We start from the raw sequence: 22,352 nt of genomic DNA, 5'->3' as shown, positions 1-22,352 counted from the left end.
TATGTTGCCTAAAGGGAAACACAGATTCATTATTGATATTTTAAAACATACTTATTCCAAACTTTGCAAGCTTCGTTTTTTCAAACAAGTATGATTCTATAATATAGGTGGAAAAAAGAAAGTATACTAGAAAAAACATTTTTTAGAATATTAAATAGTACTAAATTTGAGGCTCATAACAGTGCTGTCAACAAGAGTTTTGCCTGTTCCACAGACCCAGCTCATGTAGAATAGCCTTAAAACATCGTTATGGGATACACTCCTGCCTATTGGTAACTGTTACTGAGCTCTTTCTATCAAAGCTGCAGATAGGCCCTCTCCCCTCGGTGACCCCCTCGGTCCTGCCTCCTGAGGGTACTTATCTGTCACGCAGGGGAAATTCATTATCTTTCGCTTCTCACGATTAGTACAGTAAGACCTCTCTGTGTTGCATTGAGCCTTTTTTTTTTTTTTGTAAAAAGTGCTGCGTAAGCTACTGCTAGTTCCCCTGCACTTTGTGCTGAAAGCTGGCCTTCGTCGCTTTTCCCGGAATCAGTAGTTTAAAATTTATTTTGGATTATCAGCACCTGCTCGCTCCGTGTGTCAGGCTGCTTCTTTCTGTCTGTCTTAGTACGGTATTATTATTAATACTACCGTAATAACATTATTATTATTATGGTAGTATTATTGTTAAGAATTGTGTGGGTTTTTCACCCTTTCTTGCTTCGGAGAGCACTGTTACTCCACAGGGCCAGGCTTGCCTTGTCCCCATTTTTGACCTAGCCCACCAGGCGCCTGCGGGCCGCAGTTTGGGCCTTGTTACGATTGTAGTTACACATCCCGTGCTCGCGCAGAAGACTAGCCGCACCGTGGGCACAGTACTCTGTACCGCTGTACTCTGTACTTGGTACTCGCTGTACCAATATAGGTTAGCGCACCGGTGTGGCACAGTACTCTGTGCGCTCGGTGCCTGGCGCTGCAAGGTACTCTGTGCATCTGTGCACGCAGTACTCGGTACAAACAGTAGCCCGGTGCTTGGTACAAGCGGTGCACATGCGATGCTCGGTGCACGCGGTGCCCGCAGGAGGACAGGCACAGCATGTGCATTTGGTGCCTAGGCCCCGATCATGCCCACTCAGCCCTGAAAGGTGCCTGTGACATCTGCATGGCTTTTCAGCCCTGCGTGCTCGCGAGCCACCTGGAGAGAGTCGCACGGGGGCATTCTTTGTCCCCCACAGCGGACCCCTCCCAGTCACACCTCCCGATACCGTCACAGAGCCCCTCCGGGGAGATCACCTGGGGCATGCAGTGGTTCCAGGGTTTCCACCCTAGATAACCACCAGCCCCAGCCCAGCCTCAGCCGCCCCAGTAGGGCCCCTGAAAGTTGGCAGCCTCAGACCCAATTCACGGCACAACAGCTGCACTACTGGCACACTTGCACCTCTGATTTGTGGGTGCTTGCAACCGTACAATACAGTTTCATTTGGGACCCCCTCCTTTTCGCGGCGTCACGACTATGTTCTTGACGGATTCACTTCAGGCCTTGGTGCTTCAGACCAAAGTGGCAGCCTTGCTGGGCAAGCTCGCCATTCATCTCGTAGATCCCACCTCTCTCGGAGAGGGGTTCTACTCGAGATACTTTCTGGTACCGAAGCGGGACGGTGGCTTTCGCCCCATCCTGGACCAGAAAGGGTTCCACATGCTGACTCATCATCACATACTCCAGTCTGTTTGGCCGGACGACTGGTTCACCACGGTAGACTTAAGGGACACGTATTTTCACGTTCCCATTCGTCCACAGCACAGGAAATATCTCTGCTTCGCCTTTCAGGGCAAGTTGTACGACTTTTCCATGCTGCCGTTCGGCCTCTCCCTAGCTCCCCATATGTTTTCAAAGTGCGTAGACGCTATACTTGCCCCCTTGCGGTTGATCTGTTCCCAGTCGTGGGAGGGAGGCACACGGCGCTAGCGAGAGAGCATCTAGTGAGGCTGGGCCTCACCATCAACAATGCCAAGACTTGGCTGATATGTGCAGTGCATAACGTATGTGAAGCTCCGACTGGACTCCACTACGATGCATGCATACCTGTCGGATGACAGGGTAGCAGCTCTACAACACCACCTCTCCCTGTTCGAGGGTGCCCCTTGTTTTGTGCCAGCAACTACTGGGTCTGATGGCAGCAGTGGTATCAGCCACCGAGCTGGGTTTACTGAGCATGCGCCCGCTACAGGCGTTGCTCAATGTGTTCCGGTTACATCCCATACGCGACAGGCACCGTCGGCTGACAGTGTGCCTTGCGTGTACAGCAGCCCTGTGCTGGTGGAGGATTTCCTCTCACCTGCGCCAAGGAGTCAGAATGGGAGTGGTTTACAACCACAGGGCGGTGACGATGGATGCCTCCAACTCGCGTTTGGGCGCTGTCTGCAAAGGCAGAGGAGTCAGCAGTCACTTACTACCCGTGGTGCAGACAATATATCAGTGGTGGTGTACATCAACCACTAGGGTGGCCTTCGGTCCCCGGGGTTGCATCGCCTAGCCTTCAGGCTTCTGATTTGGGCCCAACAGAACCTACTGTCCCTTTGGGCAAGGCATGTTCCGGACATGGAGAATTGGGCAGCAGACCTCCTCAAGGGAGGGCCCGCATCCATCAGAGTGGCGGCTCCACCCTCAGGTGGTGGAGCGCATTTGGGAACGTTTCGGGAAGGCGCAGGTCGATCTCTTCTACTCTGCGTCAATGGCTATTTAGCTTGCTATGCCCCCTTTGACTTAGTGTCCATGTGTGCGCATTTTCTGGCTACCCGGTTTCTCCGAGGCGCTCTGTGATTGCACCCTTCTAGGAGGGCCAATGTCCCCGAATGGAGCCTTGAGATTGTATTGGAGGTTCTCACGCAGGCCCCGTTTGAGCCTATATACTCCATTGGGTCCACTCTGCGTCAACGGCTATTTAGCTTGCTATGCCCCCTTTGACTCCGTGTCCATGTGTGCGCATTTTCTGGCTACCCGGTTTCTCCGAGGCACTCTGTGATTGCACCCTTCTAGGAGGGCCAATGTCCCTGAATGGAGCCTTGAGATTGTATTGGAGGTTCTCACACAGGCCCCGTTTGAGCCTATATACTCCATTGAGTTGAAGCACCTGTCCATGAAGACAGCCTTCCTCTTGGCTATCACCTCCGCAAAGCGGGTTATTGAGCTGCAGGCGCTGTCTGTGCACAGCTCCTGTATGTGTATTTGGGATGATGGTAGCAGAGTGTCACTGTGTGCAAACCCTGATTTACTCCCCCAGGTGGTTACAGCCTTCCATGTGAATCAGTCTGTGGAACTGGAGTCCTTTCATTCTCCACTGTTTGCTACGGAGAAGTTGTTGTTGAACTTTCTCTGCCCGGTATGGGCATTGAGATGTTATATGGATAGGATGAGGGCACTGCATCAATCTGACCAGCTCTTCGTCTGCCATGGAACACAGACCCTGGGACAGCCCTTTTTGAAGCAGTGACTGTCACATTGGATAGCGGACACAGTTTCGACTGCGTATGATGGTGCTGGCTTGCCCGGATAGCCGCACATTCCACGAGAGGTGTGGCTATGTCATGGGCCCTCTTTCGAGGTGCCTCCATGGCTGAGATTTGTGATGCGGCTACCTGGGCTACCCCGCGTACTTTTTCCAGGTTCTACCGCCTGAATGTGGTAGATCCCTCATTGCTCTCTGTGGGCACTAGGGTCCTCGAGGTTGCACGCTCCCACCACTGACCTTGATCAGGCAGGACTTTGCGTCCATCATATGCTGCCGTTATTTCCTCCCTCGTGACGGGTCTGGTACACATTTCCCAAAACAGTGTTTTGGTGGCCATCTTCGAATTGAAAGGGAATGTTGGTTCAAACCTAAACCTGGTTCCCTGAAAGAGAAGATGGCCACCAACTGTGAGGTCGCTTCGGTCGATATCACGGTTTCGTTGCGAAAGAGAATGAATCTCCCCTGCGTGATTGTTAAATACCCTCGGGAGGAGGGACCAAGGGGACCACAGAGGGGAGAGGATCTATCGCTTTGATAGAAAGAGCTCAGTGACACCTACCAATAGGCAGGAGTGTATCCCATAACAATATTTTGGTGTCCATCTTCTCTTTCAGGGAACCGGATTTACGGTAGGTAAACTAAAGTTCTCTCTCATGGCCCTAGGGCTCTTCCTTAGCTGCGTGTGAAGTGAAAGAAAGCAAGTAGGTAGGTGTTCTGAAGAGACCCGAAGGGGCAATGCAAACATTCCACGGGATGCAGGGTATTTCACAACACCTGTACAATAAACTGTTTTATAACACAGATTTATGTATTTCCTATAATGCTGGGACGAACGCAAGATTTTAATTTTTAGATATTCGCTCAATTTAAATATTTGTTCTAATATTTGTTCGTTTTCAGAAAGTACGAAAAGCCATTATATTGCTCAGAATACAGGCAGAGACAGCGTAGCTACAGGGGTAGGGGGTGTGTTCCCTGTGTGTACCTTTATTTTACAGCATGACGTTACAATATGTAACACGGTAAAATAGAAAAATATCCGAGGAGCAAAGAACACGTTGTGTTGGACTTGCTTCATCCCAGTGAATTAACTACGAAGGATGCCAAATAGCAGTTCAAGTTAAATGTTGTTTTGTTAATTTTCCAAAATAAATAGTACACAAAGTTGACATCTTTTTTTCATTCCTTGCCATTGTTGTTTCTTTGCATTAAGCAGTGGCCGTAGACGCCAACGGCATTTCCACGTTTGTTTTATTTGAAGGGTTAAAAAAACAGTTTTGGTTCGCGTTTATTACATTCCACAAAACAAAGTCGCTATATATATATATATATATATATATATATATATATATATATATATATATATATAAACACCACTACACAACATTCAGCACTTTGGGCACTGTTTAAGCGAGGCATTTCAGAATGACATGCTTGCCTTTTTTTCTGTCCCATGAGATTCAGACTCGCTGTAAAGTAGCACAATGCATTTGAATCATATGGACTTCCACAAAGATCACTGTGCGCGCGAAGGCATAATCTGCTTATTTTTTTCCGCCTAAAACTTTTAAATAGAGGCTCAGAAGCTCCTGTGTTTTATATATTTATCTCACATATCACACAGAGATCTTTTTCATTTGCCATTTTTGAAATTGTTGCACAGCTTCTGGTGAGACGGTAAAAGTGCAAGGTATTTTTGTCATTTGTAGCGAATACGAACATCAGATTTTTGTATCTGAATACATGTCAACAAATACTCGTTTGAAATATTTGGATATTTGTTCCAGCACTAGTTATTTATAGGTCTGTAATTATTTAAGGAAATTGAATGCGGCTTTATCCCGTTATCGGCCTTCTCCTGTGTTCATAAAACTAAAATCCATAAACACAGCTAAAACTAAACCCTGTCAATAATGTACTGTACTGCAATTCTATGAAATGAGAAGTTGAAACATGTTAAAACTGAAAAATTGCTATCATGTCATTGCTGATAAAAAGGTCACTACTGTGAATTAGGCATCCCTCTGTGATTCATACACTGTGTTGCTTTGTTGTTTGTCAACGTAAACTATTCCTTACATCCGTGTTCTTCACACTTATTTTTTTTAGACAAATGAATGCATCCTGATTAAAATGAATTCTGATGTAAAACCCACCATCATCTTTCTTTTTTGACAAACTGCCTAATAAAAGAATCTCCTCTTCTGTTGATGTCACACTTTCCAGGTCCTCTCAAAACAGCCATATTTTCTTTTTATTAAGTAGAAGCTACAGTGGGAGAGGGAGGGGATTTTCACACTAAATGGAATGGTGTATAGTACTTCATTTTTTTACCCGGGAAAGGTAACTGACGCTTGGGTAGCCACTCGCTGGTGTGGCACTGTCTACCGCACGTCCGAAAAAAAAAAAAAAGGCGAAGTGGAGCGCTGGTGTGTCCAGGCCTTAAATGACTTGCTCAGGGTCACACACGGCAAGTCAGTGGTTGAGCCGGGAATCTCCTGGTATCAAGCCCTTCTCTTTAACCACAAGACAACCAAGCTTACATTACTGTTGAGAGAATACAGTCTCGATAACTTGACGTCAAAATCCACATGAATGAATTTTATTACCATTTAAAAAGTGAGCTGGTGCCTAAACAGAATATGGAATGGGAGTCTGTGATAGAGCAGTCATTTCTCCATCCTTTGAAACAGACTGTGTAACTTGTAGTTTTGCCACACCTGGCTTTTTGTCTCCATGTGTGTCTTCTAGAAAATACTAGTAAAAATCACCTATAAACTTACACTTCTATAAATTCTATACATTTTTAAGAAACTAATTCAAGAATATGGCTGGTGCCTTCTTCAGTATAACTGGTGGTTGTGGTTTCCACAAAGCTCACAGGGAGGAGGGATATACAGTAAAAATACCAACCGTTAGTTAGAACATTGAAAGAGGAACTAAAAGTTGGCTGCTGGAAGTAAACTTAATGTATTAAAAAAACAAGAGACATTGAAACATTTTCAAAAAACATTTATTCTAAGAATGTACAGTATTGAAAATAGTTCAGCTCATTTCGAAAATAATCTGTGTCAGTTAGGTATCAACTTATGTAAACTTCACATGAAGAAAAAAACAAACAAAAAAAAACCCTAATAATTCTTGTACCGTACTACTGAGGTAAGTGTCAGCTGTTATTCCAATAATCAGATGTCACATTAATTATATTAAAAAAAAAAAATCTAACATACAAAATATAAAACGCCAATAAATAGGTTTCACATTTATTCCAGTCTATTTACCAGAGTGTAATACTTTTTTTTTTTCCCCCACTAGTGCAGACAAAGGCAGCAGATAAAAAAAGTCATGGTCTCACATTATGTTTTTGTTTGGGATGATTAAGAACGATGGGGCATGGACTCTATTTTTTCCGGTATTTATCAAAGGGTTATTTAGTCTCACGTTTTTTCTTCCTTTTTTTTTTTTTTTTTTTTTTTTTTTCTATTTGAAAAAGGTGTAGTGGCAAACAGGTGACACCAGGCGGCATAATTTCTCAAACGATGGCAGTCCAGCCCGTCATCCTACACAGGCTTTTTAAAACAAATACCAAGGGCTGTTCAATTTAGAAGGAAGACCTCATGGCATACATTACCCATCACAGTAACCTATAGTAATGGATGGCTATTGATGGCATACACTTTGATTAAATTTCCAACTTTTCTGTCAAGTTTGATAAATTTCCCATGCTGGTGCAAACTAAAAGTGGAAACTGTTTTTGTAAGATCTTAAAATTTGGTTAAGACTAGGAGGACTTAGAAACCTTAAACCACCAAGGTTCTATAAAGATCATTTAGTTACACTTACCAGCACTGACAATAAAAAAAAAAGACTTATTTACAAGCGACACAACAAGATCTGTTATACAGAGGGAGCTGCTGTAGCACAACATGCTGAAATTTTTTTTGCTACAAATTTTAAACTGGAGTAACAATTCTGCTCTGTTTCCAGCAAAGCCCAGCTCACTCCTGTGTCTAGAAGTCTGGTTTAGTTCATTGTGCCAAAATATGCAATTTATTCACTCATTTATTGGAGCTAATGTTTTGGGATCGAGACTTATTCAATTTTACCAGTCAGTACATTTAAATAGGGCACCAATCCCACTCATTCGGGGAACCTTGGCCTATTACAACCAGAAAACAGTACTACAATAAATACTATATTGTGCCCCCCCCCCCAGTCCAAACCAAACAAACAAAATACAAAAAAAATCTCTCCCTTTGTCACAAAATGACTAAAATGCTAAGGCAAGATTTATGTACTGACATTTTTTATTATTGTGATTCATAATTCTGAGGTAGAGTTTAAATGCTGCCATCAATAGGTGCAGGCTTTACAAAACTGATTTGAATGAAGAAGCAAGACTGGATACTTAATTAGCAAGGTATTTCAAAATTTCAATTCTTATTTTATTTTTATTTTTTTAGTACGGCCCCAATACTTGTGATGTTTGCAATCATTCCGAGTGATTCTTATTTTCATTTCTCAAACACAGCATTTCTTATTTTTTTGTCTTTATGTCTGTGTTAGGTGCTTTCACTGGATCATTTCTAGTTGCCTGCCACAGAGATATGGAATCCAGGCTATAGCAGCCAAAGCATGTATCTATGGAAGTAAGCGCCAGCGCCATCTGGTGATCGTCCATGTTGGATCAAGTTTCATTTTCTTTCATCGCAATACACTGCTGAGCACAAGGCGGGGGCTAGTCTTTTACTATTACAAAGACACTTTCACTTATGTAACCTACAAAAGATTTCTGGCAGGCAACTGGATAGGAACAACAATTCATTGTCAAAACACATTACACAGAAAAAAATAACTATTTAAATCATTGCAATCAGAATTGCAAACAAGTTAAGATGACAGTAAAAAAACAAACAAGAAAAAAGAAAACTGGTCAACAGACAATGCAAAAGTCTAAACGCAAGCTGCGACAACAGCAATCACTTAGCAGCCAAAACAAATACAGCCATAGAGATACTAAAAACTGCTGAATAACGATAAAGAAGCCTGTGTAGGTCTGCAGTACAATAGCAAACAGTTCATTTTTAAAAGTGTATATTCTTACACACACAACTAATATATAACACACACGAAAAACCTTGACAAAAAATAGTACAGTAGTTTACACAATACAAAACATATAAAAAACAGAACCTCCTACTTAAATAACACAAAAACAGAAGAAACCCAAAATGTTCTTTGCTGCACCAGATTGTAGTCCTCCAAGCATTTTAATACATACAAAAGCATCAATTAACTACAAATGAGATCATCAATGCACTCAGAACAAGAAACCCATAGAAGTTGTAAGCAGCCTAGAGGTCTGGGTGTTACGCTGCAGTTTCACTACTTCCACTGTAGAGGGAGCTGCTGGACTAAAAGGGAGCGTGAAAATTCCTATTAAAAAGGTACAACTTACAACAAAAGTTTAAATTTACCAGTACAGTGTTCCATCTCACACAAGAGAAAATCGGTCAATTAACCGCTTTCATAAATCAAACATATGAAACAGTGAGGAAGCACTGTGCAATATTTGTGTTTGTTTTTAAAAGGAAAGGTGCAGGATTTGGGGTTAAAATGTTCACCACCAAAAATAGTTTGTAAATAACAATGGGAAAAAAAAATAGAAATAAAAAAATACCCGTAAAAAACTGCTTTACACCTGAGCAAATCCTGCTAACTGCTGGGGGGGGGGGGGGGGGGGGGGGGGGTTGGTTGTGTCTGATCCACTGCCATAGTAGAACGTCCAATTATATCCATTGAAACTGTTCTTATAAACCACCAAATCCTCCAAATACTTTGATTATCCTATTATTAAATGAAGCCAACACACTTGGGGATAATGAAACACCACTTTTAAGCAACTACAAGTGTTGAACCCCCATGCTGTAATGCTGTACCAAAGCAAAACACTAGTTCCAAAGCTATCCCAGTTATTTAAAATCCTGTCTAATTATCTATCCAGTTAAGAAAAACAAACAAACAAGGTCCCTTCTCCTACATTTAGCATTACATCTGTATAAAACTACAGGAGTTGATAGCCTTACAATTTACAGCTGTCATGCTTTATTCTTTATATAAATATGGCATGGCTTTCTACTGGTAAAAATCCACACACACACAGAGAGAGAGAGAGAGAGTAATTTGTTTACATTCATTGGGCTACACAAATTTAGGGCAAAACTAATAAGGAAATTAAGTAAGCAAGTAGCTTCAAATTTCCATTTTTTGGTTATACTATCCTTTTGATGTCTGCAATCACTCAGAGTGGTCGTGCAATTACCAACACAGTCAGGTTCACTTTGTCAGGTTTGGGGAGCTGCTTGTCACTTCCTAGTTGCCTGCTGCAGATATAAGTATATAACATAGGACAGATCACATGGAAGAGACAGAGACATTCCTTTAGTTATCTCTCGCAATATACCTCGTTGATCAGGTCTACATTTCATACATCTACGGGAGGCAAGTGGAACTGCAGATCAGCTCCAGAACTCATAACTAAAGCATTTTAACACAATGCTATCAAAAAGCATGAGAGTAATTGCAGTAAGAATCCCTCAGAACGATTAACATCATAAGATAAGGGAACAGTAGAAAACAAAAGAAAAAAATGTCATTAAGACACTAGCTCCTCGGGGGATGAAAAGCAGGATGCAATGTTTCATCTGCCAGTAGAAAGACGCAGCTTTGTCAAAAGATCTGAGAGCTCAAGACAGCATTTTCATACATTTTCATTAATGATCATGTTTTCCATGAATGTACTGATCTGGAATTGATATCTGGTTAGTTCACCAGTTTTAAAACAGGGTTCAGAATTCTTTGCGGACAGGTATTCTGGATGATCCAAACAAAACAAACAAATATATTTTTTACATTTTATTACAGTGCTTATTTCACAGAGTATTGCTACACAATCTAGCTACTATTTACAAAGTACATTCAAAAGAAGAAAAAAGGCAACTGTAATTTTCTGTTAACTGGTTTCTGAACCACAAGAACAATTCTACAGTTTAAAAAAAGTACCTTTTTAAATAGACCTGAGATTAACATTTGCAAAAGTGTTGTAGTAACAATCTTCTTCTTTTCCCCAGCCAGGAAAAGAAATTCACACCTAAACAGAACCAAATCAGACAGCGGCTTTGTAAATGGACAGGGAGATCTGGTTTGGCTTGGATGGGCTAGCTGACTTGCTTCTTATTTCTGGACCTTGTTTTAATGCATTGTTTTATTTCATTTCTCAGTGTTAATTTAGGGCCGTAGAAAGACGTAAAATCAGTAAGAATTGCAGGTAGACACTTGCATACAATCGACTTGGTACAGGTATGTAATATCTGGTTTCTTAATTAAATGTATTCTTCACGACATGTCTGTCACTGAACTCAACACATTAAAAGATGATTCTTGAACTGCAAATGGTAAGTTGGCACAATGAACTAGTATCATTCGTCGTAAGATTTGCCATTTTAGGCACTTCAAACCTTTAGTTTTTTCCTCCCAATAGTCCACCCCCGTTTCAAAAAGCCTAACACTAATACTTTTGACAATAAAAACAACTTCTGGTATAAGAGGGGACACTGGAACGTGAAAAGTCACACAATGCTTTAACCCGACCACACTTAGCTGCCAAGGCTGGGCGGTAGGAGAGCGAGGCACTCAAGCCCATATCCTCTTCATCACCTTCTCTCTGTGGGGTAGAAGAAAAGGGTTAGGCATGTGTGTGTGTGTGTATATATATATATATATATATATATATATATATATATATATATATATATATATATATATATATATATATATGATTTGGTTAGTGAACCAGAGTAGTAGTAATCTAGTCTATTGCTGTTGAAGCTGCCTCTTCCTCACAGTAAATACATAGCAAAGTGTAACAAAGCATGGAGAAAACATGGTAAAGCATAGGTATGCATTGTAAAGAACAGAGAATTATAGTGCAGCATATTAAACTATGATAAATACTTTGGTAAATAGAAAAACTACAAAATTTCCATGCAAATTTACTCTAGCAAACGTGAAGGTTATTTTCTTAGTAGAACGTTTTTGCCAATAAGATGGGTGTAAAAACGGAAGAAAATGTAAAAGTACTGTATTTGTAATACTACATCAATTGTGTTTAAACAAATAGTTACATAAAAGGAATAAGTGAGTACATCTGATTTGATAGATATTTTCCAACTCTCTTATATTGCACCTCTACCTACCTATTTGTTATCGATTTAGGTCTCCACTAACATGTTTCATTATGTTTTTAGTTAAGAACTCCAGCCTTCTCAAAATAAATGTTAACCTAGAAGGTGTGTAATTTATTGCAGTATTTCATGCAGCCCTCAAATAGAAAAAGTCAGAAATAAACAGCCCTATTTACACTGCAGACCGGATGTGTGCCCGTCGCTTCAAACAACAGATTGTTCAGTGGCCCTTCTCACCAGCTCAGTAATGCTTCGAAGGTCTGCTCAGCTCCACTCAGACCCCTTGCTTGCTGGTAGAGCTCCTGTTTTCAGAGAGAATGACTGCTGAACTTGCAGTCAATTGTCTGCTGAAGCACAAAAAGGGTTATAATTTATACCACACAAGGACATAGTCCTTCATACACAAAGATACATCTTAACTGAGTTTCTATTTGTACCTGGACAGAAAGACAGCTAGGCTGACAGAGAACTGTGTAAACATACCAACTTCTACAGCAAGTGATATATTGCATAGGTTCATGTCTTTTTATAACTAAGAAAATAAAATACAGTATTTATAAATGTTTATATCAGTGATCATCTTTCTGTCAATTCAAATCCAGGTTAATTACACAGGTTCCAGATACCTGGTTAGAAGCCTTTAGCCTGCTCTGTTTTAAATTAAGGACATGGTCCTGGACTGAATTGAATTTAAAGAGGAGTAACAAATGAGTACTACTGGTTTATAGGGTCTGTCGTCTCCATAGAACTTGACATAAGATCCTAGGGAATGTCTATTCTTCTGTCTTAATCATGTGTTTGTACAGTTGAGAGGCAACCTTGGTTAGTCCATTTCAACTAAGTACTAATTGAGGCAAAGTACTGGAATAGAATGGCCAAGGTTGCATTATTTCTCTCTTACCCAGAGTGCAGGTATTGCTCTTGCGTTGGCCCCATTGCTCTTTGCTGAATCATCATGCCTTGGAAGTGGCCCATTCTTTCATCCGAGTGCCCGTACATAGGCATTCTGGGCTGCCCCTGGGGAAAGGCCACATGGCCAGGGTGCTGCATGGCGTGCATCATAGAGTGTTGTGGCCTCTGTGCCGTGTACGGACTGTGGGTAAATGGGCGGGAGGCATAAGACGACGACGGATGTGCCATCATGCGTGGAGGACCACCACCACTGCCAACCATCCCAGGATGCACTGTGCGAGGGTCGTACATGAACCTGGGGGCAGGGAGTTGGGCGCTACGTCTCCTGGCGGCTGCGTTATGGCTGTCCAGGTCCAGGATCTCTTTGGGGCTATCTGGCCTGTCCTGCTGGTCTCCCAAACCACTTGGCTTCATGGGACTTGCTAGATCCCTGTTCTCCACAGAGCTGCTTCTTGTTCTTTCTGGTATCAGGTTCGGGGAGACAAGGCTGCCTGTTGAACTCTCTGAGCCATGTGGAGAGATGCTGCTCTCTCGTAGTCGCCCATTCCCGTTTGTGTTGGGGGCAGGCATGTAAGCTGTTTGGGGAATGGGGTTGCGAGGGTGGTAGGGAGGTCCCTGCCAGTCTTCAGCTGGGAAGCCGCCACCACTGCTGCCCTGGGGGTGTGGGTAGTAATGGGGCTGGCGGTACTGGTGGAACATGTTGGGGGAGCCTTGGTTCTGAGAAGCCATGTGGTAAGGGTAGGCAGCTGTCTGGTGGTGGAACTGGGGATAGGCTGCTGGACCACGCTGAGGAGGTAGATTCTGAGGGACACTCTGACCAGGGAATGGCTGACGATTGGGAACCTGCATTGGCTGACCCATTGGCATGCCATACATGCCATGCCTGGGACTGCTGAGCTTATACTGGCCTTGGGAAACATTCTCCTGGATATGTCCGTAGGGCAAAGCTGCAGAGTTCTGAGACCCTGGTCCTCTGTTGCCCATCACTTGACTCTCTGCTGGAACATTCAAGCCTTGATCTTTGACATCCCGGTTAGGATACGTGATCCCTACGTTTCCAGGATGTTTAGGGGCACAGTTGGCCGTTGCATGCTTCTGGCTTCTAGAGGCAGGTTCCAGTTTCTCTGTTTTAGCAGTGGAGTCTCTGGTGTGATCTGCTTTGTTCTCATTCATGTTTGGCTGGTTTGCTGCTCCCTCGCTTTCTCTCTTTTCAGTCTCTCTTCCCTCCTGGGCAATGCCATCCCGCTGTCCTGCTTGGTTCTCTACTGGCTCTCGAAGGCTATTCTGGGCTTCACTGCCCCTCTCAGGAGCAGGGGGGTTCAGCCTTTGGGGGGGTTCTTCAGGACAGATGGGAGCCTTCCTGTCTGTTTCCATAGGAACGGGACCAGCACTGGGGTTCTGGATGGGGTCAGCAAACTTGGGCTCACTTGGTGGTATTCCTAAAGTACAATACAAAGGATAAACAAATAAAAACTACTAACACATTGCAGATATCTAACACCCATACTTTAGGAGCTACACGCGACATATTAACTTATTATAATTTGAGTACATTAGTTATTATAAATCATGCAGGAACTAATATTAAACTTAAGAATAGTGTTTTATGTTCTATGTACTGAATGCTATCTGTGACAAACCCTTAATGGGACTAGTTGATATCTCATACAGAATTTATAATACCTTTCATGAATGCATCATCAGAGACAGGTGCCTCAACCAGGCTCTTTCTAGCTGGTTTCAGTTGCTGTATTTCAGGCGGTTGAGCCTGCGGCTGGGATGGGTGACCCCGATGCGGCTGTTGGAATGTCCCTGGGTGCTGTGGGGTCTGTAGTAGAGGGGGGCCCCCTAGGAGCCGGGAGGAAGCAGACAGCTGCTGCAGGGCAATCATTTCGGGGCTGTCCAGCATGGAGGCCAAGTGCACCCTGTGCTCCTGAGGAGCAGGAGGAGGAGGCGGAGCGGGGGGTCTCAGGTAAGAAGCTGGCTGAGGCAGCATCCTCGGAGGGTTGGGTCCCTGAGGGCTGACCCCAGCTGGAAGTCTGTAGTAATCCCCAGGCTGGTTGCTGTGAGGTAGGTAGCCAGGCTGCTGGTCTGGCCACTGCTTCGGTGGCCGGATCACGCTGGGGTCCATCATGGTGTTGAAGGAGTGTTGTTGAGGCGGGATTTGAATTTGGGGTGCACCGCTAGGATTGGGCTCCCCTCCTCCCGCAGGAGCTGCCAGTCTCTCTTGGGGCACACCGTTCATTCCTGACCACATGGGCGACTGGGTGCCATTCGGGTGTCGGAAACGGGCATACATGGGGCCTGGTGGGCCAGCGTTGAAAGGAGCAACTCCCCCAGGATGTCTGAGCATGCCTTCAGGCCGGAGCGGGATGTAGCCAGGCTGGTACTGCTGGGAGGGGTACATGCTGGCCTCTGGAGGAGGGGTGCACAGGCCCCCTGATTGCAGTGCAGTAGGACGGGGGCCCAGTGAGGGCCCGTGGGTTGGGCCAACATAAGGAGGCTGCTGCTGCTGCTTGAATTCGGGTCCCATTAGCCTGGGTGCACACGGCTCATTCATTCCTGGAGAGGGCTGAAAGCAACAAGACCGTTACATGATTACTTCATTTTGCACCATTTTTTTTAAAATGTGCATTAGTACCCCTTTATTAACATAGCAATTACCTCAACAGCATACTTGCAAACACAGATTTAAAAAAAAAAAAAACTGTTCAGATTGTTTAACTGTTGGTCTGAAATGCCAGCGGCCCCAATAAACCCTCAGGCATGGCAACTTGTTAAACCTCGTTACCAGTAGGGCTTGTTCTTGGTATAATTTGAGATATGTATTAATAAATACGTATGAGATACGTATTAATAAATACTTGGGTTGGTTTGCAGTTTTATTATGTCATTTTATGCCATACAGGAAATGTATTTATATATCTACAGACCCTCTGTAGTGTTAGCAATATTGAGAAGTCGTAGTTATGCCTCCCTGTACGGTGCTGTTCGTCTGGATTACCTGTATGGGAAAGTGCTGAGGTAGTTGCTGGTGCCCAGGCTCCGGCAGTCTCTGCGGGTGGAATGGGAAGCGCTGATCCAAACCGAGACGAGGCCCGAACATTCCTGGGGCAGGGGGTCTCTGCATCTGAGAGGGAAAGGGAGAGAATTATCAATAATATAAAATCTGACTATTACAAGCTTTTACATTCTTAACAACTGGTAGATAACTTCAGACGAAGCAGCTCAAACTGCAATTCAAACACAGTCGCGTCAAAAAAGTGGTTGAGAGAAACAACGCAACCACTATAAAATCAGTCAAACAAAGCATACAGCAATGGAGGCTGAACATCTGTAGCATTTTACTGGGAAACAAATGTCTACATCCAAAACAGCAGCCTAACTAGAACATTTTCTGTCTGGTTGAACAACACCAGTATAGGGGGCATTGTGAAATCGAAGGCATGTAAAAAAAATAAATCATAACAAAACAAAAAACACACACAGAGACACAATAATAGTACAGGAAGATAAATCTGTAAAAAGCAGCGAGAGCTGCAGTTTCTCTTAAACTAAATGCATGGCACTTACTGCGTGTGGCGGCTGGTACATGGGCGAGGCTGCCTGCACTGTAGACAGGCCCCCGGGGTAGGGCAGGGTGTGGGGGAAGCCCTGGTTGTTCGCTGGTCCATTCATCCAGGCAGGAGTGAGCGGAGGGGGAGGGGTGAGGCGGTGGTTCTGGGGTTTGCCGGGGGTCTTCTTTCTGCGGAGGGCCTGGTCCATCATCTTGGGGAGGGTCTCCAGGCCCCCCTGGCGCTGCAACCGGCTCCTCCGGCGCTCCTTCCTATCCCGCTCCTCTGAGTGCACCCTGAACTCCTCGTCCGTGTCCGCCTCCTCCAAGGGGAAATGCTTCAGCAGGGCCTTGTTGAAGCAGCCCTCCAGGGCCTCCGCCATCTTCGTGTACTCTGAAGGATACAGAGGTGATGCCGTTAGTCACAGTCCTAAACAGACACTAATATACATCTTGGGCATTCTCAGTGTAGAACTGGGCTTGCAGGGATGCCAACATCCAGTAAAGCAATCTCTAGGACTGTAGACGTGAGACAGAATAAAACAACACTGCACACACACTGGTGCAGAGAGGTAGGCAGAGGATCAGGATGACAAATATGTTGTTCAAGCTCATCCCAAACATGCTCAATTGAGATTGAGATCCCAGGATTAACAATGATAAATCACTTTCATTTTATCATTGTTAATCCTGGGATCTCAGTTATCTTTGAATTGCCAGTGATGGTTTCAAATATAGCTGGTCTCTTTACTGATGTGTCCCCCTTTGTCAGTTCCTAACTAAGACTGTACAGGCCCAACTGCAACTGGTAACCTTTGACCTTTAACATACCCAAAGAATACCCTTCTGGTAAGCTGTTTGACATATTAAAAACATACAAAAAAAACATGCATTTGTGAATAGGCCTATGGGGACATGATCAGAATTTCAGTCTTACCTAGAAGGTATGGTTTACAATGTTTTCAAAATAGCATACGTACAACTTACTGTATATAGTAGGCAATTGAAAGAACATGAATTTACTGGAGTGCAAAAATAATTCAATACAATTTTTTTTTTTTTTTTTTTTTTATGGAAGTTTAAAGGCCATATTTATATGGCCATTAAAAGAGGAATTAAACCAATTGTTACAACATTGCCTGTAAATAAGTTAATGTATGGTTGAGACTAGTTCTCCTGGTAGTTTTGTATGGTTAAAATGATTTTACTCCATTCAGAAAATCTACATCAATAGTCTGTATTCATAGGTACGTGATGAAACATTACACTCCTAATATTTACGTTGATCAATTTGTATTTTACTACATCAATTTTTTTTTGTCAATTGCAAAGCCGCTATTTTCCACAACAGGTTTTGTACGGATTACTGCAGCACTTTGCCTTAGTTCTAGTGATTTTGGACTGTTGTGAAGCACTGAAAACAAATGATTTCTGATGCAAGTGGACTAAACTGAATGATTGGAAACAGAGGCTAGTAAAAGGCTTTCACACTAAAGGCTGCCACACACCAGAAACGACAGATTAGAAAACTGTTAAAAACTACGATCACGACTGGTACGTATTCGTCAACATGAGATGTGGAAATTATAAACGTCTTCTCTGATGGTATTTCAACACATATGGAAATAAATCATATACACCAGGCTTATCCGGTTCCTTCGAAATGGACTTCCATATATTGTCTTTCAAATGCATATCTTTATAATTGTGATGCCCTTTGTCATAAAGCTCTGGGTATTTTTTTCCAACTGCAATTATTATTGTTTCCTCTGTCGTTTTAGATAATGCTTCACCCTGCTGGACCACGTGCATTAGTACATAGGTTCTATTCATTTTGACGCATCACTGCACAGTTCCACTTGTTGCATCTGTTCTGGTGGGTAGCAGCCTTTACTCGGACAAATCAACAGCACACTGCTTTACAAGAGTCATTAATAAAGACCCAAATAATGTTACTGGAATGGGTTTCCTTTTACTGTTCCTTATACCAGAACCAAACAGTGATAGTGCCACAAACTGGCAGATTTAAAAAAAAAAACAGAAACGTGTACAGTTCTTTACCACTGTCTTCTCCGTTGTATTCCTGGCAGTTTTCAAACATGATCTTCACATCCGTCACAAACACCTCCTTAGAGATATACAAGCCTTCATTGAGCTTCTTTTCAATGGTGGACAGGTCCATAGGAGTCTAAATAAAAGGTGGGAAAAAAGAACAGTGCAATTTGAAAACTAAGGGAAGCAGCTTCAGGTGTCTTTTTGGTTTTACATTTTGGTTAAAATATAATGCTGGACCAAAAGAAGTAATTCTAATTGGCCACTCAATGTATGTCACAATACTCTAAAATCAAGAATTACTACCTGTTAACAGGAAAAAAACACATTCTGAGAGAGGGATATTATATCTCAAAATAAACCGCAAGACAAATGCATAATAGTTTCTGATACTGTATGTCTCTTTAGCTGTATTATTTTAAAATGACAACCAGTGAGTGTTTGCCACATCTTTGTAAACTGGGAATTAAACCTATTATTAAATAATAGATAATGTCATATTAGAAACTGTTATTATTACATTTTAAACACAAATATAATTGCACATAAAAATAAATTACACAACAAATGAAATTATTTCTGCTTATGTTATAACCCATATACAAAATAATGAATTTCTCTTTTGCTAATACTTGGAAATATATTGCAAGTACATGTATGAACAAAACCTTTAAAAGTAGCCAGCGATTAAATGTAATCTTTGTAAAATACGTAGCCTAAAGTTAACCTATTATTAAATCTGAAAAATATGTTATTAATATTACTACAACATGTTTTCAATTTTTACCACATATAATGTAGCTTTTAATAAAGATCCTTACAACATTTAAGAGTAAAACAATGTACTAGACACATTGGAAAGATAGCAATAACAGTCTGCTCTGAATTAAAGTTCAGACAGAGAAAGTCGACAGCTTAACCTTGCCTTTAAGCTCTAAGATTCACACATGCGTAGAAAGGCTCAAAAAGGAAAACCCTAACTTATTTCCCAGCTAACTTATTTCCTGTGACACCAGTATGGAATATGTTATTTGTTTATTTTTATTTGGTGTGGTCCAAATAAGTAAGAATTAATTATGTGAAATGCAAGCGTTTAAAAAAAAAAAAAAAAAAATATATATATATATATATATATATATATATATATATATATATATATATATAAAATTATACACACACACACACACACACACACACACAGAGCTTGCAAAAGTATTCAGACCCCTGACCAATTCTCTCATATTCCTGAATTTCAAATGGTACAATGAAATTTCGTTCTGTTTGATATTTTATTTTTAAACACTGAAACTCATAATCAATTATTGTAAGGTGACATTGGTTTTATGTTGGGAAATATTTTTAAGAAAAATAAAAAACTGAAATATCTTGCTTGCATAAGTATTCAACCCCTGTGCTGTGGAAGCTCCCAGTTTGCACCGATGAAAGAAATTGCCCTAACGAGGACACAATTACCTTACCATTGGCCTCCACCTGTGAACCATTAAAGTTCCTGTCACATTTTCTGGATAAAAACCCCACTGTTGAAGGATCACTGGTAAGGCTGTGAATCTGAAGGAAAATGAAGACCAAACAGCATTCGACAGAAGTTAGAGATAAAGTAATACAAATGCATAGATTAGGGAAAGGGTACAAAATATCCAAGTGTTTGGATATCCCAGTGAGCACAGTTGGATCAATAATCAGGAAGTGGAAGCTGCATCACACCACACAGGCACTGCCAAGAAAACGCAGTCCCTCAAAACTCAGCGCTCAAACAAGGAGGAGACTTGTGAGAGAAGCCACAGAGAGACCAACAATCACTTTGAAGGAGCTACAGAGTTCAGTGGCTGGGAGTGGAGTAATGGTGCACCTGTCAACCATATCAAGTGCGCTGCATGACACTGGCCTGTATGGGAGGGTGGCAAGAAAGAAGCTGTTACTCAAAAAGTACCATCTGAAAGCACGTCTGGAGTTTGCCAGAAAGCATGAGAGTGACCCAGCTGCGATGTGGGAAAAGGTTTTGTGGTCAGATGAGACCAAGATGGAGCTTTTTGGCCAAAACTCAAAGTGCTATGTGTGGCGCAAATCTAACACTGCCCATGCCTCAAGACACACCATGCCTACAGTGAAGTATGGTGGTGGCAGCATCATGCTGTGGGGATGCTTCTCATCAGCAGGGACTGGGCATCTTGTTACAATTGAAGGAAGAATGGATGAAGCAAAATACAGGAAAATACTGCAAGAGAATCTGCTTCAGTCTGCTAAAAAACTGAAGCTTGGGAGGAAATTCACCTTTCAGCAGGACAATGATCCCAAGCACAAGGCCAAAGCAACACTGGAGTGGCTCAAGAGCAAAAAAGTGACTGTCCTACAGTGACCCAGTCAAAGTCCTGATCTCAATCCCATTGAGAATCTGTGGCACTATTTGAAAATTGCGGTCCACAAGCGTCATCCAACCAACCTAAACAACCTAGAGCAAATCTGCCAAGAATGGGCCAAAATCACTCCGACACTGTGTGCAAAGCTAGTACATACTTACCCCAAAAGACTTAAAGCTGTTATTGCAGCGAAAGGTGGCTCTACCAAATATTAATGTGTTGGGGTTGAATACTTATGCAAGCAAGATATTTCAGTTTTTTATTTTTCTTAAATATTTCCCAACATAAAACCAATGTCACCTTACAATAATTGAGTTTGAGTAAGTGTTTTAAAATAAAATATCAAACAGAATGACATTTCAATGTACCATTTGTAATTCAGTAATATGAGAGAATTGGTCAGGGGTCTGAATACTTTTGCAAGCCACTGTATATTGGAGCTATAAGTATAATGTAGTCACTTATACTGGACCAGAAAAAACAACCCGCTTGCTTATCCTTGTGGTATTTCACTGTGATAAAATACCTCCCTAACCCTATACTGTTTTCTTCTGCTTCCTAGACAATGCATTCTCTTCACAGGGCTCTGTCACTCACCTCAATGATCTCATTGTAATTTGGGGCGTAGGCTTCATCCACAGGTTCCATAAAGGGCCAGGAGTCTCTGTGTGCCTTCAGAGCATCTAAAACTAGTGGAAACACAGAAGCAAAAGTGCTTTAGGATTTGAATGCGCACCAAAAGGACAAATGTTTAATTATTAGATAATAATGTGATAGAAATAAATATTGAAAACACACACACACTATATTTAAAATCGCTAAAAAATTAATAAAGAAGTCACACCTTCTCAAGCAAAGCATTACAGCTTTTGAGCTGAATGACATTATAACCCATATGCGGTCCTAACAGACTGGCGTTCAGACCGCTCTTACCTTTATACAGAGCTGTGTAATCCTCATCCAGCTCCAATCTGAAACAAAAAAAACAATAGCAGGTAATATCTGCTTTTCATACAGAATATAAATCTGTTAGAGCAAATGAGCAATTTCTTAACTGATCGACTAAAATGTTTCCCTTTTCCCAGGTCTTTACACATTGATAATTAAAGATAGCAAGAAAACCTGCAGGATTGCAGCTCTCCAGGAAAGGGTTGCCAACTCCTAATATAGTACATTCAAAAAGGGCTTTTTTTCACTTCCAGTCAAAAAGGACTGTTTGATTTTACTCACTGAAAGTCTAAACATGCATCAATTGAAGAAACTGTAGCTTGTAGTTGAAACAAAGCAAACTCATAGCTTGTTCTTTTAATTTAAAAGCACTTTAACATTGTGAGAAAACATCACTTTGTCACTGTAGCAACCTGCAAAGCAAAGAATGGCTATTTGTCTCCTTGCCAATGCAATCCCTGAGTTAGACCTATTTCCATTGCACTTAATATTTTTGTATTCTTAGCATTTTGCTTAATTTGTATCTAAAAACAATCAAAGTTAATTCGAGGAGGTGTACAATAGATACTCCCAAGCTCTTCTACTGTGAAGTGCTTACATGTCTCGGGTTCTCCCTGCTCTCCTGACAGGCGAGTGGGGATCCAGATTGAGTAGCTCTGGGGGAAGCTCCTTCCCCTGGGACAGTAACCAGGCCTTCTCCTCTCTCATCTTCCTTCTCCTTGCACGCTCTGTAATGCAAAGACAGAATAAAGCATGTCAGCATCCCAGCGACATT

The 22,352-nt window shown here is 42.1% G+C and overlaps 1 protein-coding gene across 1 annotated transcript in view; it reads right to left on the bottom strand.

Moving 5' to 3' along the window:
* Positions 1–9,233: 9,233 nt before the first annotated feature.
* Positions 9,234–22,352, bottom strand: part of LOC121317841 (cat eye syndrome critical region protein 2) — a 91,232-nt gene continuing 78,113 nt past the window's right edge. The window contains exons 10-19 of the mRNA XM_041253942.1: positions 22,176–22,305; positions 21,563–21,600; positions 21,227–21,318; positions 18,261–18,387; positions 16,220–16,593; positions 15,651–15,776; positions 14,330–15,218; positions 12,636–14,085; positions 11,972–12,081; positions 9,234–11,214 (exon numbers count right to left, since the gene is read on the bottom strand). Of these exons, the coding sequence (XP_041109876.1) occupies positions 12,009–12,081; positions 12,636–14,085; positions 14,330–15,218; positions 15,651–15,776; positions 16,220–16,593; positions 18,261–18,387; positions 21,227–21,318; positions 21,563–21,600; positions 22,176–22,305 (3,299 nt within the window). The 3' untranslated portion in view covers positions 9,234–11,214; positions 11,972–12,008. The remainder of the gene's footprint in view (positions 11,215–11,971; positions 12,082–12,635; positions 14,086–14,329; positions 15,219–15,650; positions 15,777–16,219; positions 16,594–18,260; positions 18,388–21,226; positions 21,319–21,562; positions 21,601–22,175; positions 22,306–22,352) is intronic.

The sequence above is a fragment of the Polyodon spathula genome, chromosome 7 (genome assembly GCF_017654505.1).
Source record: "Polyodon spathula isolate WHYD16114869_AA chromosome 7, ASM1765450v1, whole genome shotgun sequence".
Classification (NCBI taxonomy): domain Eukaryota; kingdom Metazoa; phylum Chordata; class Actinopteri; order Acipenseriformes; family Polyodontidae; genus Polyodon; species Polyodon spathula.
This window is presented reverse-complemented; position numbering and strand designations above follow the sequence as displayed.